Below are 19,977 nucleotides of genomic sequence, written 5' to 3' on the forward strand. Positions count from 1 at the left end.
TACTCCATGCTGCCTATATATATTGTAGATATCTCTCTTTTTTCGAATATCCCTTGAAAACCATGACTGTCTCCAACTTTTAACCTTTCCTTTCAACCTAACAGGAACATAAAGATTCTGAACTCTCAAAATTTCACCTTTAAATGACCTCCATTTCTCAATTACATTCTTCCCATAAAACAAATTGTCCCAAACCACTGCTTCTAAATTCTTTCGCATCTCCTCAAAGTTAGCCTTTCTCCAATAAAAATCTCAGCCCTGGGTGCAGACCTATCCTTCTCCATAATTATATTGAAACTAATGGCATTGTGATCACTGGACCCAAAGTGCTCCCCAACACATACCTCCATCACCTGACCTACCTCATTCCCTAACAGGAGATCCAACACTGCCCCTTCTCTACTTGGTACCCCTATGTATTGCTGCCAAAAAACTACCCTGCACACATTTGACAAACTCCAAACTATCCAGCCCTTTTACAGTATGTGCTTCCCAGTCTATGTGTGGAAAATTAAAATCTCCCACAATCACAACCTTGTGCTTACTACAAATATCTGCTATCTCCTTACAAACTTGCTCCTCCAACTCTCACTCCCCATTTGGAGGTCTATAATACACTCCCATAAGTGTTACTACACCTTTTTCATTCCTCAATTCCACCCAAACTGCCTCCCTAGACGAACCCTCTAATCTATCTTGCCAAAGCACCGCTGTAATATTTTCTCTGACAAGCAGTGCAACACCTCCCCCTCTTGTCCCTCCGATTCTATCACACCTGAAGCAATTAAATCCAGGAATATTTAGTTACCAATCACACCCCTCCTGTAACCATGTTTCACTAATAGCTACCACATCATACTTCCAGGTATCAATCCATGCTTTAAGCTCATCCGCCTTTCTTATAATGCTCCTAGCATTAAGATAAATGCATTTAAGAAATTTTCCACCTCTTACTCTCTGTTTATCACTAACAGTGCAAACAACTTTACTATTTTCTTTTTCTTCCTTCTTCCCTACATCTGTTCCTACACTCTGGTTCCCACCCCCCACCCCCGCCCCCGTATCTAGTTTAAATCCACTGGATCCTCTCTAGCAAACCTACCTGCAAGGAGGAGAGTGTGAGGGGGAAGGAGGAGGGAATGAGGGGAGGAAGGAGGAGAGAGTGTGGGGGAAGGAGGAGAGTGTCAGGGAAAGGAGGAGACTGTGGGGGGAAGGAGGAGAGTGTGGGGGGGAAGGAAGAGAAAGTGAGGGGGAAAGGAGGAGAGAGTGGGGGAAGGAGGAGAGAGTGAGGGGGAAGGAGGAGAGAGTGAGGGGGAAGGAGGAGAGAGTGAGGGGGAAGCAGGAAGGAGTGAGGGGGAAGGAGGAAAGAGTGAGGGGGAAGGAGGAAAGAGTGAGGGGGAAGGAGGAAAGAGTGAGGGGGAAGGAGGAAAGAGTGAGGGGGAAGGAGGAAAGAGTGAGGAGGGAAGATTGCCATTTCCTTTACCTTTTGGAAAGCCACCTCACACTGCCTTATCCATTGCCATCTCTTCCCGATCTGTAGTAATACGTTTAAGGGGTGGAGCACAGTAGCCAGGTTTGATAGGAACCTGTTCTGGTAATTGACAAATCCTTAAAAGGACCTCAAACTTGACACACCCCTTGGCCTCGGGGCATCCACTACTGCTTGAATTTTCTCTGCATGCTTGTGTAATCCTTGTGCATCAACCGTATGACGTCAGTAAAGGCTGATTTATACTTCTGCATCAACTCGACGCCGTAACCTATGCAAGTGGCCGACACACGTTGTGAGCATTTATACTTGTACGTTGGTGTGCCTGCATCGCTCTGCAATTCAGGCATGTCGCGCATGCGCACACACACCTGCCCGTGCAAGGCTTCATGGTCATGGTAGTCTTTCTCGGGGTAAACAGGAAGCGAGCGTCTTTTTTCGTAAAAGCGAAATGTGTTCTCCATAATTTCGGAGGTCTGTAAAGCTTTATGGAAAGCATTGCAGCCAGAATTCCTTCCCTGCCCTTCAGTCGCCCAATGGGAAGCTATTGCAGCGTAGGAGGAAATGCGATGCTACCAAGCAGACCAATCACAGCTGTTGCATTCTGCGTTGCCATGAAGCATAGTTACATTTTGGGAGAGGTGCGCGTCAGGCTCTGGCATAGGGATACGTGTCAGCTCTGCGTAGGGTTTGCGGCGACGCAGTACTTACGGCCTCGAGTTGACGCAGAAGTATAAATCAGACTTAAGTGATACTTGGTTTAAAGAATTCACATTTGTTGCGTCATGATCTGAGCCCATAATCTTCTAAGCAACACACACAAACTGCTGTAGGAACTCAGCAGTCCAGGCAGCATCTATGGAAAAGAGTACAGTTATAATTTTGGGCCCAGACCCTTCAGCAGGACAGCTTGAAATGTCATTTAACACTGTTTTACCCGAGATATGTTTGAGTTTTCCAGTGCCATCCTTGAACACTGCTGTAGCATCATCCAGTACCTTTCTTTATTCACTTCCAGCTGATGCTATTACAGGAATTGTGGCATGCAAATACTGGATGGATGAGCATTGAGTTGCTGCCACACGACTGCCTATTTAGATATTTGCACTGATGAGCCATCATACAGGTGTACCTCATAAACTGGCCATTGAGTGTTTTTGTGTACAGAGATATGTTTATCTTTTAATATGAAAGAAAAACAAATCTAAAAAACCAGAGACGCCATAAATCTGAAACCAGTTGCTCATAAACAGTGCTGTATATTGGTTAAAATAGGGAGGTGGTTGGGAAAACAGAAATAAGAGTACTTAGTTTTGTATTAGCTCAGTAGTACAGTGTTACTTAGTAACTGGAAAGACATACTCTCTACAGCATTGTGCAAGTCTTACGCACACATATATAGTTAGAGTCTCAGACTTTTGCACTGTACTGTACATCAAAACAAAGACTGAAATGTGACGCAAGAGTCACGACACTTCCAGCACCAATGTCGTATGCCACAATTCACTAACCCCTAACCATACACACTGTACATCTTTTGAATGTGTGAGGAATCTGTAGCTCCCAGAGGAAACCCAGGTGGTCATAGGGAAAAGGTACAAATTCCTTTAGGGCAGCAGGGGGAATCGAACCCCAGTCTTATAGATGGCATTGTACAGCCTTGTGCTAGCGGCTATGCTACTGTGCTGTCCACTAACTGCTACACCATTTGGTGACAATTCTACAAGTTCAAAAAGGAAAAGTACACAAGGTGCCTCAAATCATGCCAAGTCTTCCCACAAGTGCATAATGCTTTGGGCCTAGCATGCCTGTAGACTTTGCCGTGGTGAGCCCTCAATAGCACACTGACCCGCCGCATACTACCCCACTAACAACTTCATTGCAGGAACCACTCAATATGGTGTCACCCAGTTCTGATCCACATCTGACATACAAACACATCTGCTTTCTCCACACAGGCTGAATAAACAGCTGTGACCTTCTGTTTTCAGGCAGCAAGTTCGGAAATAGAAGGTGCAAAGGGACTTGGGTATCCTGGTGCAGGATTCCCCGAAGGTTAATTTGCAGTTCGAGTCGGTTGTGAGAAAGGCAAACGCACCGTCAGCATTCATTTACAAAGAACCAAAATATAAAAGCAAAGATGTAATGCTAAGATTTTCGAAGGCATTTGGAGTACTGTGGGCAGTTTTGGGTCCCTCAGAACCAAGAAAGAACGTGACGGCCCAGAGGAGGTTTATGAGAATGATCCATGGAATGAAAGGACTGTATATTTTTCCTTAGATGCTGCCTGGCCTGCTGAGTACCTCCAGCATTTTGTGCGTGTGGCTTGGGTTAGTGTATGAGGAGTGCTTGATAGCTCTGAGCCTGTACTCTCTGGAAATTAGAAGAATGAGGAGGGGTCTCACTTAAAGCTATCAAATATTGAAAGGCTAGATCTAATGGATGTGGAGAGGATGTGGGGGACTCTAGGACCAGAGGTCACAGCCTCAGAATAGAAGGACATCCCTTTATATCAGAGATGAGGAGGAATTTCTTTAACCAGAGGTTGGTGAATCTGTGGAATTCATTACCACAGACAGCTGTGAACGCCAAGTTATTGTGTATATTTAAAGTGGAGGTTGATTGGTTTTTGATTAGTGCAGGGGTTCAAAGTTTAGAGAGAGAAGGCAAAGAGAATGGGGTTGAGGGGGAAAATACATCAGCCATGATCAATTGGCAGAGCAGTCTCGATGGGCCGAATGGCCTAATTCAGCTCCTGTGTCTTATATTTCCATTTCCAATCTTTTCGCCATCAGCTAGAACTGCTGCAGCACGAACTTCAGTAACAACAGTTCAATCCTGACCTCTGTCTGTGTGGAGTTCGCATGTTCTTCCTGTGACTGCGTGGGTTTCCCTAAGGTGCTCTCGTTTCCCCCTGCATCTCAAACACTTGCAGCTGGTGAAGTGGCTGGTGTAGCTTGCTCCTCGTGTATAGGTATGTGGGAGTTGACTTATCTGGCATCCAATTTGTTGTCATGTGGCAGGAGTACGGTGGAAAGATATAAAATTACTATATTAAAAATTAGTAATGAATAAATACCAAAACCAAAACAGGATTAGTTCAGTTTTAATGTAAGTAGATACTTGATGGTTGGTGGAGGCTTGGTGATTCTATGACTCTGGATTGCTTAATATCATATCCTCACAATTAATTTCAGAATCAGAATCAGCTTTATTACCACTAGCTTATGCTGTGAAATTTGTTAACTTAGCAGCAGCGGTACAATACAATACACAATAATATAGAAAGAAAAATATAAGTAAATCAACCACAGCAAATATATATGTATATTAAATATATTAAAAATAGTGCAAAAACAGAAATGATAATTATTTTTTTAAAAAGTGAGGTATTGTTCATGGGTTCAATGTCCATTTAGAAATTGTATGGCAGAAGGGAAGAAGTTATCTCTGCATCACTGAGTGTGTGCCCTTAAGCTTCTGTACCTCCTTCCTGACGGTTGCAATGAGAAGATGGCATGCACTGGGTGATGGGGGTCTTCAATAACGGACATTGCTTTTCTAAGGCACCGGTCCTTGAAGGTGTCTTGGATAGTATGGAGGCTAGTACCCAAGATGGAGCTGACTAATTTTACAACTTTCTGTAGCTTTTTACAGTCCTGTGCGGTAGCACCACCAATACCTCCCCACCCCGCCCCATTCCAGCCAGTTATGCAGCCTGTCAGGATGCTAGAATGCTCTGCACTGTACATTTATAGAAGTTTATGAGTGTTTTAGGTGACAAACCAAATCTCTTCAAGCTCCTAATGAAACATAGCTGCTGTCTTGCCTTCTTTATAGCTGCATCGATATGTCAGGACCAGGTTAGATCCTTAGATGCATTTTATTGAATTGTCAACATACAGTCAGTGGCAACTTTATTAGGCACACATGTATATTAATGCAAATATCTAATCAGACAATCATGTGGCAGCAACTTAATGCATAAAAGCACGCAGACATAGTCAAGGTTCAGTTGTTGTTCAGACCAAACATCAGAATGGGGGGTAGAACTGTGATCGTAGTGACTTTGACTATCGGAATGATTGTTGGTGCTAGATGGGGTGGTTTGATTATCTCAGAAATTGCTAGTCTCTTGGGATTTTCACGCACAACAGTCCGAAGAGCTTACAGAGAATGCTGCGAGAAACTAAAAAAAATGTCCAGAGAGTGGCAGTTCTGTAGGTAAAAGTACCTTGTTAATGAGAGAGTTCAGAGGAGACACTTTGCACCTAGTGATCACAATGTCATCAGTTTCAAAGTAAATATGCAAAAAAATAGGTACGGTCCACGTATTGAGATTCCAAATGGGAGAAAGTCCAATTCTGAAGGTAGGTAAAGGATTTGGCAAGTGTGGAATGGGATAGACTGTTTCTTGACAAAGGTGTACTTGGTAAGTGAGAGGCCTTCAAAAGCCAAATTTTGAGCATACAAAACTCGTATGTGCTTGTCAGAATAAAAAGTAAAGATTACTGGTGTAGGGAGCCTTGGTTTTCAAGAAATATTAAGGCCCTGGTTAAAAAAAAAAGCAGATGCATAGCAGGTCTAGGCAGGTAGGAACAAATGAGATGCTTATTGAGTACAAGAAATGCAAGGGAACAGCTAAGAGAAGGATCAGAAGGGCTAAAAGAGAGTACGAGGTTGCTATAGCAGACAAGGTGAAGGAGAATCCTAAGGGAATCTATAGATATGTTAAGAGCAAAAGGATTGCAAGGGACAAAATTGGTCCTCTGGAAGATCAGAATGGCAACCCATGTGTGGAGCCTAAAGAAATGGGGGAGATCTAAAATGAAGGTTTACATCTGTGTTTACTCAGGAGACAGACCCAGAGTCTATTGAAGTGAGGCAAAGCAGCATCAACTTCATGGACCCTGTACAGATTACAGAGCAGGACATGTCTGCTGTCCTGGGGTAAATTAGGCTGGATAAGTCTCCAGGGCCCGACAAGGTGCTCCCTTAGATCCGTGCAGAAATTGCTGGGACCCTCGGAGAGGTATTTAAATCATCCTTGGCGACAGCTGAGGTTCCAGAGGATTGGAGGATAGCCAATGTTGTTCCACTGTTCAAGAAATGCTCTGAAAGTAAATCAGGAAATTATAGGCAATGAGCCTGATATCAGTAGTGGGAAAGTTATTGGAAGGTATTCGAAGGGATATATAAGTATTTGGAAAGACATGGACTAATTAAGGATAGTCAGCATGGCTTTGTGTGTGGTAGATCATGGCTAATCAATCTTATAGAGTTGTTCGAGGAAGTTACCAGGAAAGTGGATGAAGGCAAGGCAGTGGATGTTCTCTCCATGGACTTAGCAAGGCATTTGACAAGGTCCCGCATGTGAGATTGGACAAGGTTTGTCGCTTGGCACTCAAGATGAGGTAGTAAGTTGACTTTGTGGGAGAAGCCAGAGATTGGTAGTAGATGGTTGCCTCTCTGACTGGAGGCCTGTGACTAGTGGAGTGCCACAGGGACTGGTGCTGGGTCCATTGTTATTTGTCATCTATATCCAAGACCTGGATGATAATGTGGTTAACTGGATCAGCAAATTTACAGATCACAACAAGATTGAAGGGTGTAGTGGACAGCGAGGAAGGCTATCATGGCTTGCAGCGGGATCTGGACCAGCTGGAAAAGTGGGCTGAAAAATGACAGACAGAATTTCATGCAGACAAGTATAAAGTAGGAGTAACCAGGGTAGGTCTTACATAGTGAATGGTAGAGCACTTAAGAGTAGGGTAGAACAAAGGGATCTGGGAATACAGTTCCATAATTCATTGAAAGTAGCATCCCAGGTAGATAGCGTTGTTAAAAAAAGCTTTTGGCACAATGGCCTTCATAAATCAAAGTATTGAGTACTGGAGATGGGATGTTATGTTGAGTTTGTACAAGACATTAGCGAGGCCTAATTTGGAGTATTGAGTGTAGTTTTGGTCACCTACCTACAGGAAAGGCATAAATAATGTTGAAAGAGTACAGAGAAAGTTTACAAAGATCTTGCCAGGACTGGAGGACCTGAGTTACAAGGAAAAATTGCTTAAGTTACAACTTTATTCCTTAGAATGTAGGAGATTGAGAGGAGATTTGATAGAGGTATACAAAATTATGAGAGGTATAGGTAAGGTAAATGCAAGCAGGCTTTTTCCACTGAGGTTGGGAGGGACTACAACCAGAGGTCATAGGTTAGGGGTAAAAGGTAAAAAGCTTAAGCAGAACATGAGGGGAAACATCTTCACTCAAAGGGTCATGAGAATGTGGAATGAGCTGCCAGAACAAGTGGTGAACATGAGCTTGATTTCAACGTTAAAGAAAAGTGTGGATAAATACATGGATGATAAGGGTATGGAGGGCTGTGGTCCCCGTGCAGGTCGATTGAAGTAGGCAGTTTAAATGGTTTGGCGTGAACTGAATGGGCCTGTTTCTGTGACTCTATGAGAATGGCCAGACTGTGTCGAGCTGACCAGGAGGCTACAGTAACAGAAATAATCACATGTTCCGACAGTGGTGTGCAGAAGTGCATCTTGAATGCACAACTCATCGAACCTTGAAGAGGATGGGTTACAGCAGCAGATGACGTGAACATGCACTCAGTGGCTACTTTATTAGGTACAGGAGGTTCCTAGTAAAGTGGCCATGGCGTGTATCCTATACCATATTCAGACAAATAGTTGAAACTATTTGCCTCACTGTAGAGATAATTACATTACAGCTTGATATTTACCTCGAACATGTCACCAACCTCTTCCTACATTTAGAACAATATGCGGTCAAGTTACTCTCTAAATTAGTCAGTGAATCATAACTTCAAAGTAATTTTATGTGATATTACTCGATTCTAACTAGTTGCAAACTCAGAAAGTATACAAAGGATTACTGTCAATTTGGAGCTGCCCAGTTATTTCAGACATTAAATAGATCGTTATGTGCTGTGTACATTTTATAAAGTTGCGAGGATATAGGGAAATTTATACACACAATGACACAAGCAAGCATTCCTCAAATGTTCCAACCCACAGGGCAAATGCAGATATCACTCAGCTGATCTCACAAACTCTCTGCCAAATTCCTTTTCACAAGTAATGCATTTCTTTATCCTGACAAGAGAATTTACAACCTAACTCTTCAATCATCAGGCTGCAAAACCAGCATAGATAACTTCACTCACCACAATCCTGAACTGACTCCGCAACTACGGATTCACTTTCAAGGACTCTATAACTCATATTCTCAGTATTATTTGTTTATTATTTGTACAATTTGTCCTGTTTTGCACACTGGATGTTTGTCAGTCTTTGATATAGAAACATAGAAACGTGGAACACCTACAGCAGAATACAGGCCCTTCGGCCCATAATGCTGTGCCGAACTTTAGAAATTACCTAGGGTTACCCATAGTCCTCCATTTTTCTAAACTCTATGTACCTATCCAGGAGTCTCTTAAAAGACCCTATTCTATCTGCCTCCACCACTGTTGCCGGCAGCCCATTCCACGCTCTCACCATTCTCTGTGTAAAAAACTTACCCTTGACATCTCCTCTGTAACTACTTCCAAGCACCTTAAAACTGTGCCCTCTCGTGTTAGCCATTTCAGCCCTGGGAAAAAGCCTCTGGCTATCCACATGATCAATGCCTCTCATCATCTTATACACCACTATCAGGTCATCTCTCAATCTCTGTCACTCCAAGGAGAAAAGGCCGAGTTCACTCAACCTATTCTCATAAGGCATGCTCCCCAATCCAGGCAACATCCTTGTAAATCTCCTCTGCACCCTTTCTATAGTTTTCATATTCTTCCTGTAGTGAGGTGACCAGAAATGAGCACAGTACTCCAAGTGGGGTCTGACCAAGGTCCTATATAGCTGTAACATTATCTCTCGGCTCTTGAACTTAATCCCACGGTTGATGAAGGCCAATACACCGTATGCCGCCTTAACCACACAGACAACCTGTGCAGCAACTTTGAGTGTCCTATAGATTCGGACCGCCAGATCCCTCTGATCCTCCACACTGCCAAGAGTCTTACCATTAATACTATATTCTGCCATCATATTTGACCTACCAAAATGAACCACCCCAAACTTATCTGGATTGAACTCCATCTGCCATTTCTCAGCCCAATTTTGCATCCTATTGATGTCCTGCTGTATCCTCTGACAGCCCTCCACACTATTCACAAAACTTCCAACCTTTGTGTCACCAGCAAATTTACTAACCCGTCCCTCCACTTCTTCATCCAGGTCATTTATAATAATCACAACGAGTAAGGGTCCCGGAACAGATTCCTGAGGCACACCACCGGTCACCGACCTCCATGCAGAATATGACCCGTCTACAATCACTCTTTGCCTTCTGTGGGCAAACCAGTTCTGGATCCACAAACCAGTGTCCCCTTGGATCTCATGCCTCCTTACTTTCTCAAAAAGCCTTGCATGGGATACCTTATCAAATGCCTTGCTGAAATCCATATACACTACATCTACTGCTCTACCTTCATCAATGTGTTTAGACACATCCTCAAAAAATTTAATCTGCCTCGTAAGGCATGACCTGTCTTTGACAAAGCCATGCTGACTATTCCTTATCATATTATGCCTCTCCAAATGTTCATAAATCCTGCCTCTCAGGATCTTCTCCATCAACTTATCAGCCACTGAAGTAAGACTCACTGGTCTATAATTTCTGGGGCTATCTCTACTCCCTTTCTTGAATAAGGGAACAACATCCGCAACCCTCCAATCCTTGGAACATCCCCCGTCCCCATTGATGATGCAAAGATCATTGCCAGAGGCTCAGCAATTTCCTCCCTCGTCTCCTACAGTAGACTGGGGTATATCCCGTCTGGTCCCGGTGACTTATCCAACTTGATGCTTTCCAAAAGCATCAGCACATCCTCTTTCTTAATGTCTATATGCTCAAGCTTTTCAGTCCACTGTAAGTCATCCCTACAATTGCCAAGGTCCTTTTCCATGGTGAATACTGAAACAAAGATTCATTAAGTACCTCTGCTATCACCTCCGGTTCCATACACACTTTTCCACTGTCACACTTGATTGGTCCTATTCTCTCACATCTTATCTTCCTGCTCTTCACATACTTGTAGAATGCCTTGGGGTTTTCTTTAATCCTGCTCGCCAAGACCCCTTCTGGCTCTCCGACTTTCATTCTAAGTTCCTTCTAGCTAGCCTTATAATCTTCTAGATCTCTATCATTACCTAGGTTTTTGAACCTTTCGTAAGCTTTCCTTTTCTTCTTGACTAGATTTTCAACAGCCTTTGAACACCATGGTTCCTGTACCCTACCATCCTTTCCCTGTCTCATTGGAACGTACTAATGCAGAACGCCATGCAAATATCCCCTAAACATTTGCCACATTTCTGCCATACACTTCCCTGAGAACATCTGCTTGCAAATTATACTTCCAAGTCCTGCCTGATAGCTTTGTATTTCCCCTTACTACAATTAAACATTTTCTTAACTTGTCTGCTCCTATCCATCTCCAATGCTATGGTAAAGGAGATAGAATCGTGATCACTATCTCCAAAATACTCTCCCACTAAGAGATCTGACACCTGATCAGGATCATTTCCCAATACCAGATCAAATACAGCCGGTCCTCTTGTAGGCTTATCTACATATTGTGTCAAGAAACCTTCCTGAACACACCTAACAAACTCCACCCCATCTAAATGCCTTGCTCTAGGGAGATGCCAATCAATATTGGGGAAATTAAAATCTCCCATCATGGCAACCCTGTTATTATTGCACCAAATTTATAGTCTTTCATATATTCTATTGTATTTCTTTATTTTCCTGTAAATGCCTGAAAGAAAGTGACTCTCAAGGAAGTATTGAGTGACATACGTACTTTGATGATAAATTTACTTTGAACTTTGATTCCTAATACATAGCATGGGCTACTGAAGTGAAGAGGTAGATCTTCTCATTTCCATAAGGAGCTTCAGGGCCTGCTAGTCAGGATTGGCAAGAGCCACATGCAACCTTCGTTCTATTAAGCCAAGGCTGAGATTATTGCACAGCGCAGTGCAAGGTAGAGAGAGATTAGACATATTTATTCACTTCAATACCAATGACCTGGGTTCAGTTCAGCTGCTGTCTGTAAGGAGTTTGTAGAACAATGGAACATTAGGAGATTAGAAAGTTTTTGACAAGATCAGACCATTCAGCCCAACAAACTTGCCAAACTCCTATTCACATAGCGTGTTGAAATAACAATCAAGTTAGATTTAGATTTGAAAGTCTCGAAGGTCATACTTTCAACTACACAACTAGGTAGTTTGTTCCATGAGTCCACAACTCGCTGTGTAAAGAAATGCTTCCTGATGTTAGTTTGAAATCTCCTCTTGACCATTCTCCACCTATGGCCCCACATCCTTGTTGATGGATTAATTTTGAAGTAGTAGTTGGCATCCATCTTACCTATACCCTTAATGATTTTGGACATTTTGAACATTTCTATAACACAAAATAATCTGCAGATGCTGGGATCAAAGCAACACTCACAGCACGCTGGAGGAACTCAGCAGGTCGGGCAGCATCAGTGGAAATGATGAGTCAACGTTTCGGGCCAGAACCCGTCGTCAGGACTGAAGAAAGAAGGAGGGGGAAGGATTTGAAGAATGCTTGTAGGTTCAGTTGGAAGACCAGTAATTTGAAAGACAAAGGGGTGGGGGAGGGGGAGCAGGGACGTCATAGGCAGGAAAACAATGGGTAGTGGAAGAAGGAGGTGTAACCATGAGGGAGGTGATAGGCAGCTGGGGGAGGGGGCAGAGTGACATAGGGATGGGGGAAGGGATGGGGAGGGAATTACCAGAAAATGGAGAATTCTATGTTCATACCAAGGGGCTGGAGACTACCTAGACGGTATATGAGGTGTTGCTCCTCCAACCTGAATTTAATCTCATCATAGCAGTAGAGAAGGCCATGTATGGACATATCTAAATGGGAATGGGAAGCAGAGTTGAAGTGGGTGGCCACTGGGAGATCTTGTCTGTTGTGGCAGACAGAGCGGAGGTGCTCGATGAAGCGGTCCCCCAATCTGCGTTGGGTTTCACCGATGTAGAGGAGGCCGCACTGGGAGCACTGGATGCAATAGATGACTCCAACAGACTCACAAGAGAAGTGTTGTCTCACCTGGAAGGACTGTTTGGGACCCCGAATGGTGGTGAGAGAGGAGGTGTAGGGACAGGTGTAGCACTTACACTTGCAGGGGTAAGTGCCGGGTGGGAGATCCGTGGGGATGGACGTTCGGATAAGGGAGTCACGGAGGGACCGATCCCTGCGGAAAGCGGAGAGGGGTGTAGAGGGAAAGATGTGCTTAGCGGTGGGGTCCTGTTGAAGGTGGCGGAAGTTGCTGAGGATAATGTGCTGGATCCGGAGGGTGGTATTCTCCAGCCCCTTGGTATGAACATAGTATTCTCCAACTTCCGGTAATTCCCTCCCCCCCCCACCTTCCTTTATCCCTATTTCACTCTTCCCCCTCCCCCAGCTGCCTATCACCTCCCTCATGGTTCCGTCTCCTTCTTCTACTACCCATTGTTTTCCTGCCTATGATGTCCCTGCTTCCCTTCCCCACCCCTTTGTCTTTCAAATTACTCGTCTTTCAACTGAACCTACAGGCATTCTTCAAATCCTTCCCCCTCCTTCTTTCTTCAGTCCTGACTAAGGGTTCCAGCCCGAAACGTCGACTCATCGTTTCCACTGATGCTGCCCGACCTGCTGAGTTCCTCCGGCGTGCTGTGAGTGTTGCTTTGAACATTTCTATCATGTTTCCTCTCATTTTATGTTTACTTAGGTGAAAAAGATTTAATTCTTTCAATCTTTCTTCATAGCTCCAATCCTACAGACCTGGAATGAGTCTTGTCACCCTTTTCCGTTGCCTTCACATCTCTCACAAAATATGGAGACCAAAATTGTACACAGTACTCAAGGTGTGGCCTCATAAGCACATTATACAGCTTAAGGAGAACATCTCTAGACTTGAACTCCACTGAGCACATTATATAGCCCAACATTCTAATTAACCTTCCTAATCGCTTCTGTGCATTGCCCAGAAGTTGATAGTGATGATTCTTCCAGGATCCCCAAATCCTTCTCATGCAGTGCACGTTCTAACTCAAGAACCACCCCCCCATTGTATATTTATATCTAATATTTCTTCTTCCTATATGTAATATTTTACATTTAATTACATTAAATTTCATCTGCCATTTATCTGCCCACACCTGGATTTTTTAGAGATTTAACTGTATTGATTCTGCTGTCTGAATGTTATCAACCAACCCTCTAATTTTGTGTCATCTGCAAACTTTACAAGTTTATTTGTTATGTGCTTATCCAATCATTAATGTAAATACTAGCAACGGCCCCAAAACCAATCCCTGCGGAACCCTACTTTTAACAATTTCTATGTGTGAAATGACCCTCTCAGCATAACTCGTTGTTTTCTGTTTTTCAGCCAATTCTGCACCCATTTTCACACCTTACCCTGAATCCCTACATCCTGTAATTTGATTATTAACCTCATCCAGGGCACTTTGTCAAAAACCTTCTGAAAGTCCAAGTAAATGATGTCAACCACTCTATTGTTATCATAAATTTTAGTTGCCTCTTCTGAGAACTCCAGCATATTATTAAAACATGATTTCCTCTTTCTGAACTCATGCTGGCTTTCTGCTAACATGCCTGTTCTTATCAGCTCCTTTTCCATCTCATTCCTTATTAATATTTCCATCAATACAACACACATTAAGCTTACTGGTCTACAGTTAACAGGGTCAGTGCAGTCACCCTTCTTATGTACTGGGACAACATTAGCCCATTTCCAGTCCTCAGAAATTTCACTATTCTTCACTGACTTTTGAAAAATACATTCTCCCTGGGACTGGATGGGATTCCTCCGGATGCTCTGTTTTCCTCCCACATTCCTTTTTTCTTTTTCAATCTTTTTATTAGTTTTGTAATAATAAACATAACATAGTAATGGTACAAAGTTATTGGGAATACATTGTTATATTTGGCATAGTTAATTATAAAGCCAGTTGACACTTAAATGATAAAACTCCCAATCATATAGGATACAGATGAACAATATAGAACAAAGAAAAATATCTAAAAAAAATCATGAAAAATGAAAAAAAAATAAAACTATAACCCCACAAAAAAACTAATCTAAACAGTATTAATCAACTAAATTTAAAAAAAGGACATGGGCTGTTATGTAACATCGTTAAAAAAAAAGGAAACCTTAGTGTCGACGACTCCGTTCCTCTCAACCAATATTACAAAGAAATAAATTAAGTTTGGAAAAGGTCAAATTACGTCCCTCCCACATTCTAACGACTTACAGGTTAATTGATTAATTGCTCTCATGGGTGTAATTGGGAGGTGTGGGCTCATTGAGCTGGAAGGGCCTGTTACTGTATCTCTAAATAAATGAATAAATTCTAATAATTTAATTTTATTAAGAACATTCCACTGTTCTCCCAGTTTCTTTGAGTCATCTGAGTCTATTCTGGCAATATAAGCCCCACATCAGTCTCTTACTTTTCGTTCGAGGATCGTCCTCCACCTCATTCATTCCACTTCCCAAATGTCCGTTCTTATTCCTCCACCTTCCTCCCACCCCCCTCCACCAGAACCTCGGGGTAGGGCTCCCTTTATTCTCAGCATCTAACCCCCTGCAACATCTTTCCATTATCACCAAACATTTTTTTTAAACATTCTCCCTACTTCGAGCATCCTACACCACAAAGACTGTTCTCCCCACAGCACTCCGGGCCAATCAATAAACACAAGAGATTCTACAGATACTGGAAATCCAGAGCAACACACCCAGACAATCCTGGAGGAGCTCAGCAGGTCTGGCAGCATCTATGCAGAGGGACAAACCATTGATGTTTCAGGCTGAGATCCTTCATCAGGACTGAAACATCAATTGTTCATTCCTTTCCATTGATGCTGCCCGACCTGCTGAGTTCCTCCAGCATTTTGTCTGTGTGATGATAATAATATAAGAAGATAAGAACATAAGAAATAGGAGCAGGAGTAGGCACCTGACCTGCCGAGCCTGCTCCGCCATTCAATAAGATCATGGCTGAGCTGGCCATGGACTCATCTCCACCTACCTGCCATTTCCCCATAACCCTTAATTCCCCTACTATACAAAAATCCATCCAACCTTGTCATAAATATATCTACTGAGGTAGCCTCCACTGCTTCATTGGGCAGAGAATTCCACAGATTCACTACTCTCTGGGAAAAACAGTTCCTCCTCATTTCTGACCTAAATCTACTTCCCCGAATCTTGAGGCCATGTCCCTAGTTCTAGTCTTACCTACCAGTGGAAACAACTGCCTCTATCTTATCTATCCCTTTTATAATTTTATATGTTTCTATAAGATCTCCTCTCATCTGAATTCCAGCGAGTACAGTCCCCGGCTATCCAATCTATTCTTATAGTCTAATCCCTCTCATCTCTGGAATCAACCTGGTGAACCTCCTCTGCACCGCCTCCAAAGCCAGTATATCCTTCCTCAAGTAAGGAGACCAGAACTTCAGGTGCAGCCTCACCAGTACCCTGTACAGTACCCCCCTGCTCTTAAATTCAATCCCTCTAGCAATGAAGGCCAACATTCCATTTGGTTTCTTGATAGCCTGCTGCACCCGCAAACCAACCTTCTGTGATTCATGCACAAGCGCTCCCAAGTCCCTCTGCACAGCAGCATGCTGCAAGTTTTTTCCATTTAAATAATAATCTACTCTCTTATTTTTCCTTCCAAACTGGATGATCTCGCATTTACCAACATTGTGAGACCCCTTCCCACCTACTTAACCTATCTCTATTTCTCTGCAGACTCTCTGTATCTTCCGCACAATTTGCTTTTCCTCTCAATTTAGTATCATCAGCAAACTTAGATACATTACACTCATAAACATGAGGAATTCTGCAGTTGCTGGAAATTCAAGCAACACACAAAGTTGCTGGTGAACGCAGCAGGCCAGGCAGCATCTCTAGGAAGAGGTACAGTCGATGTTTCGGGCTTGACGAAGGGTCTCGGCCCGAAACGTCGACTGTACCTCTTCCTAGAGATGCTGCCTGGCCTGCTGCGTTCACCAGCAACTTTGATGTGTGTTGCTTACATTACACTCAGTCCCCTCTTCCAGATTGTTAATGTATATTGTGAACAGTTGCGGTCCCAGCACCGACCCCTGCAGCACACCATTCACCACTGATTGCCAACCAGAGTAACACCCATGTATCCCAACTCTCTGCTTTCTATTAGTTAACCAATCCTTTATCCATGCTGATACATCACCCCCAACTCTATGCATCCTTATCTTATGGATAAGTCTTTCATGCAGCACTTTATCGAATGCCTTTCGGATATCCAAGTAAATAATATCTATCTGTTCCCTTCTATCCACTGCGCTCGTTATATCTTCAAAGAATTCCAGGAAGTTTGTCAAACAGGACCTGCCTTTGCCGAATCCATGCTGCATCTGCCTGGTGGATCCATTTCTTTACAGATGCCTTGCTATTTCTTCTTTAATGACAGCTTCAAGCATTTTCCCAACTACAGATGTTAAACTAACTGGCCTATAGTTGTCTGCCTTTTACCTATATCCTTTTTTGAACAGTGGCATGACATTCACCAACTTCAAATCCACCAGGACCTGCCCACCACGGTCAACCACGGATGTTGCGTCAGCAGCTGTCTATGTGATACAGAAGCCAAGGCAGATATGGAGAGCAAGCTGTTGCCCATGTTCCCCTCTGCACACAGCTGATGAATCCAAATGAACTGCAGAGACCGATATAATTTGGCACCAGGAGTTGCCAGTCAGCGTTGAACTTAATGAGGGACTGCCTAAGGGACACCAGATTTCTCCTTGGGGTTTACTCCCGAAGCCTTCCCCGTGATTTGGGTATAGCTGCAAGGTAGTGGAGATTTGAGATAAGAGTTTTCCTCTCCTGGATGAGCTGCCAACCACTGTCTGACAAGCCCCATCTGCCCAAAACGATTGGCTTTAAGGTGCCCCTTTCTCCTGTCAACAGAAACGGTTCTGCTGGGCTTAGTAGCTAAGCCACACATGACAGCCAGGAGCTGGACTTGGTTGTCAGAGGCTACTTGAGACACTGATCTTGGGAGCATTTAATAGGTTACTGGGTGCTTATCCCCACTACCACCCCCAGCTATAACAAAATCAAGGAACAAATCAATCAATCAATAATATTTGTCGTCTTAATTTATAGTTTCTGATAATGTGATGTAATGTACTGGTGGTGCCACAAAACAACAAATTCCACGACATATGCCAGTGATATTAAACCTGGTTCTGATTCTGAATCTGAGTCATGTTTATTTTTACTTAACTATATTCATGTATATAATGTATACAGAAGCGAGATAACGTTTCTCTGAACCAGTAGCGCACATAACGCACAGAGTTTAACTCAAACAGTAAAAAGTAGGGAATGGTGAAGGTCTAAACAAACTTGGGTTTCTAAAGTTAAGTGGTCAGGACAAAAAGTAAATGAGGCAGAGCCAACGTTAGCTTGTCTTCAAGAGATTAAACAGGTACACAGGACACCAGGTTCACCTGAATTCTCAGTATTGGAGCAAACATTACATTAATGTCAGGCAACAAGAGGCATCTGTCAGAAAGCCCAATGTTCTGGAGACAACAGGAGACTGCAGATGCTGGAGTCTGGAAGCACACACAAATGTCCAAATGAAGGGTTCAAAGTAGATTTATTGTCAAAGTGCCTATATGCCACCACATTCCATCTTGAGATTCAATTTCTTGCCGGGATTCACAGTAGAACAAAGAAATACAACAGAATCAATGAAACTACACCACAAAGAAATTCAGACAAACAACCAAGGTGCAAAAGAAGCTGCAAATTCAAAACACCAATAAATAATAAAACAAATTGGGAACATGAGTTGTAGAGTCCTTGAAAGTGAGTCCATAGGTTGTGAGTCAATTCGGTGCTGTGGTGTCCACGCTGGTTCAGGAGCCTGATGGTTGAAGGGTAATAACTGTCCTGAACCCGGTGGTGCTGGACGTAAGGCTCCTGTACCACCTGCTGGATGATGGCAGCAGCGAGAAGGGAACATAGTCCCGACCCGAAAAGTCAGCTATACGTTTCCCTCCAAACATGCTTATTTGACCAGCTGAGTTCCGCCAGCATGGCGTGCGTCCTTCTAGTTCCCCTGATCTATTTGCTGGCATTGCACACTAACTTCCCGTGTGTGGTAGCAACGGCTAATTACTACCCAGCTTAAACTGGTATCAATACGTAGGGAAGGAAAACAGGAATCAGTCCTCTGGTTTAATGCGTAGGTCAAGTGCTGAAACCACCGTAGTCGTGATTGCATTATCTTAAAATATGATAGCCCTCCCTTTACATCCAGAACTCCTCGTACATAGGGGAAAATGTAATTTTACCATCTTTATAAAATTATATATCTCTAAGGAATTTAGATCTATCTGTGTCATAACCAACCTGTTGTATCCGGATCACAAAGGGATGAATCGTCCTCTTTGCGGTAGCGCAGAACATTCTCAGTGGAGCCCGCGTCGTCCTCGGGCAGCCGTGGAAAGCTGGTGATGCTCATGTAATCCACCGGCGAGTAGGCCCCGAGGTTCGTCTCCTGGCCGGCCTCCTCTTCAGCCATCGCGTCTCTCTTCTCCTTTCCGTTTGCCTCACTGTAAAGATACGCTCAATGAGCATGTATTTCGCGACAGTACCTCCGAGTCGCGCTGCTACGACCCCCACCCCACTCAATTACTCACTCGGTCACTCGGCGCCCGCAGCTGTGCACCGTGGCCATTCCCCCTCTGTCAATGGAATGTGAATCGAGGAAGCCGGCTCGCACCGCAGGTGCAAAGCTGAAGCAAAGTATTTGGTTTCAAACGGGCGTGTATTTGTGTGTGTGAGAGAGAGGAAGATTGAGAGAGGGAGAAAGAGAGAGAGAATGAAGAGGGAGAAGGGGAGAGAGAGAATGAGAGAAGAGCGGAGGGGAAGTGAAAGTGTACAGAAGAGGGGGAGAAAGGGACAGGGAGGTTGAAAAAAACGATATTGATCAGCTGACAAGCTCAGATTTTAGCACATAGGACACTGATCCATAAATACTGTGCGCAGATAATATAGACAATGCCTGTATTCTAATACGTCCAAAATTGTATTTACATATAGCGTGTACATTAATGCATCTGCCTCTATTTCCATAATTATGTAAATATATTCATTTGTGCCGCGGTGTTATTGTCACCATGTGTGTTTTTCAAAGAGCGCTCACATTATGGGGTGGGTGTTGTTTTGTGCTTTAATGCCTCTGTGCGTCCTACAGATATTGCAGAATTCAGGCGTATCTGGGCATAATGCCGCAGGGTAATTATCTTTTGCATGTCGCTATATATTTGCTTTG

The 19,977-nt window shown here is 43.4% G+C and overlaps 1 protein-coding gene across 1 annotated transcript in view; it reads right to left on the reverse strand.

Annotated features, from left to right (window-relative positions):
- The window catches only part of LOC134342697 (glutathione hydrolase 7), a 69,985-nt gene extending 50,395 nt beyond the window's left edge, over positions 1 to 19,590 (reverse strand). Inside the window, exons 1-2 of the mRNA XM_063041138.1 lie at positions 19,343 to 19,590; positions 19,053 to 19,255 (exon numbers count right to left, since the gene is read on the reverse strand). Coding sequence (XP_062897208.1) covers positions 19,053 to 19,255; positions 19,343 to 19,380 — 241 coding nt within the window. The 5' untranslated portion in view covers positions 19,381 to 19,590. The remainder of the gene's footprint in view (positions 1 to 19,052; positions 19,256 to 19,342) is intronic.
- Between the last annotated feature and the right edge of the window lie 387 nt (positions 19,591 to 19,977).

This window comes from Mobula hypostoma, chromosome 2 (genome assembly GCF_963921235.1).
Source record: "Mobula hypostoma chromosome 2, sMobHyp1.1, whole genome shotgun sequence".
Classification (NCBI taxonomy): domain Eukaryota; kingdom Metazoa; phylum Chordata; class Chondrichthyes; order Myliobatiformes; family Myliobatidae; genus Mobula; species Mobula hypostoma.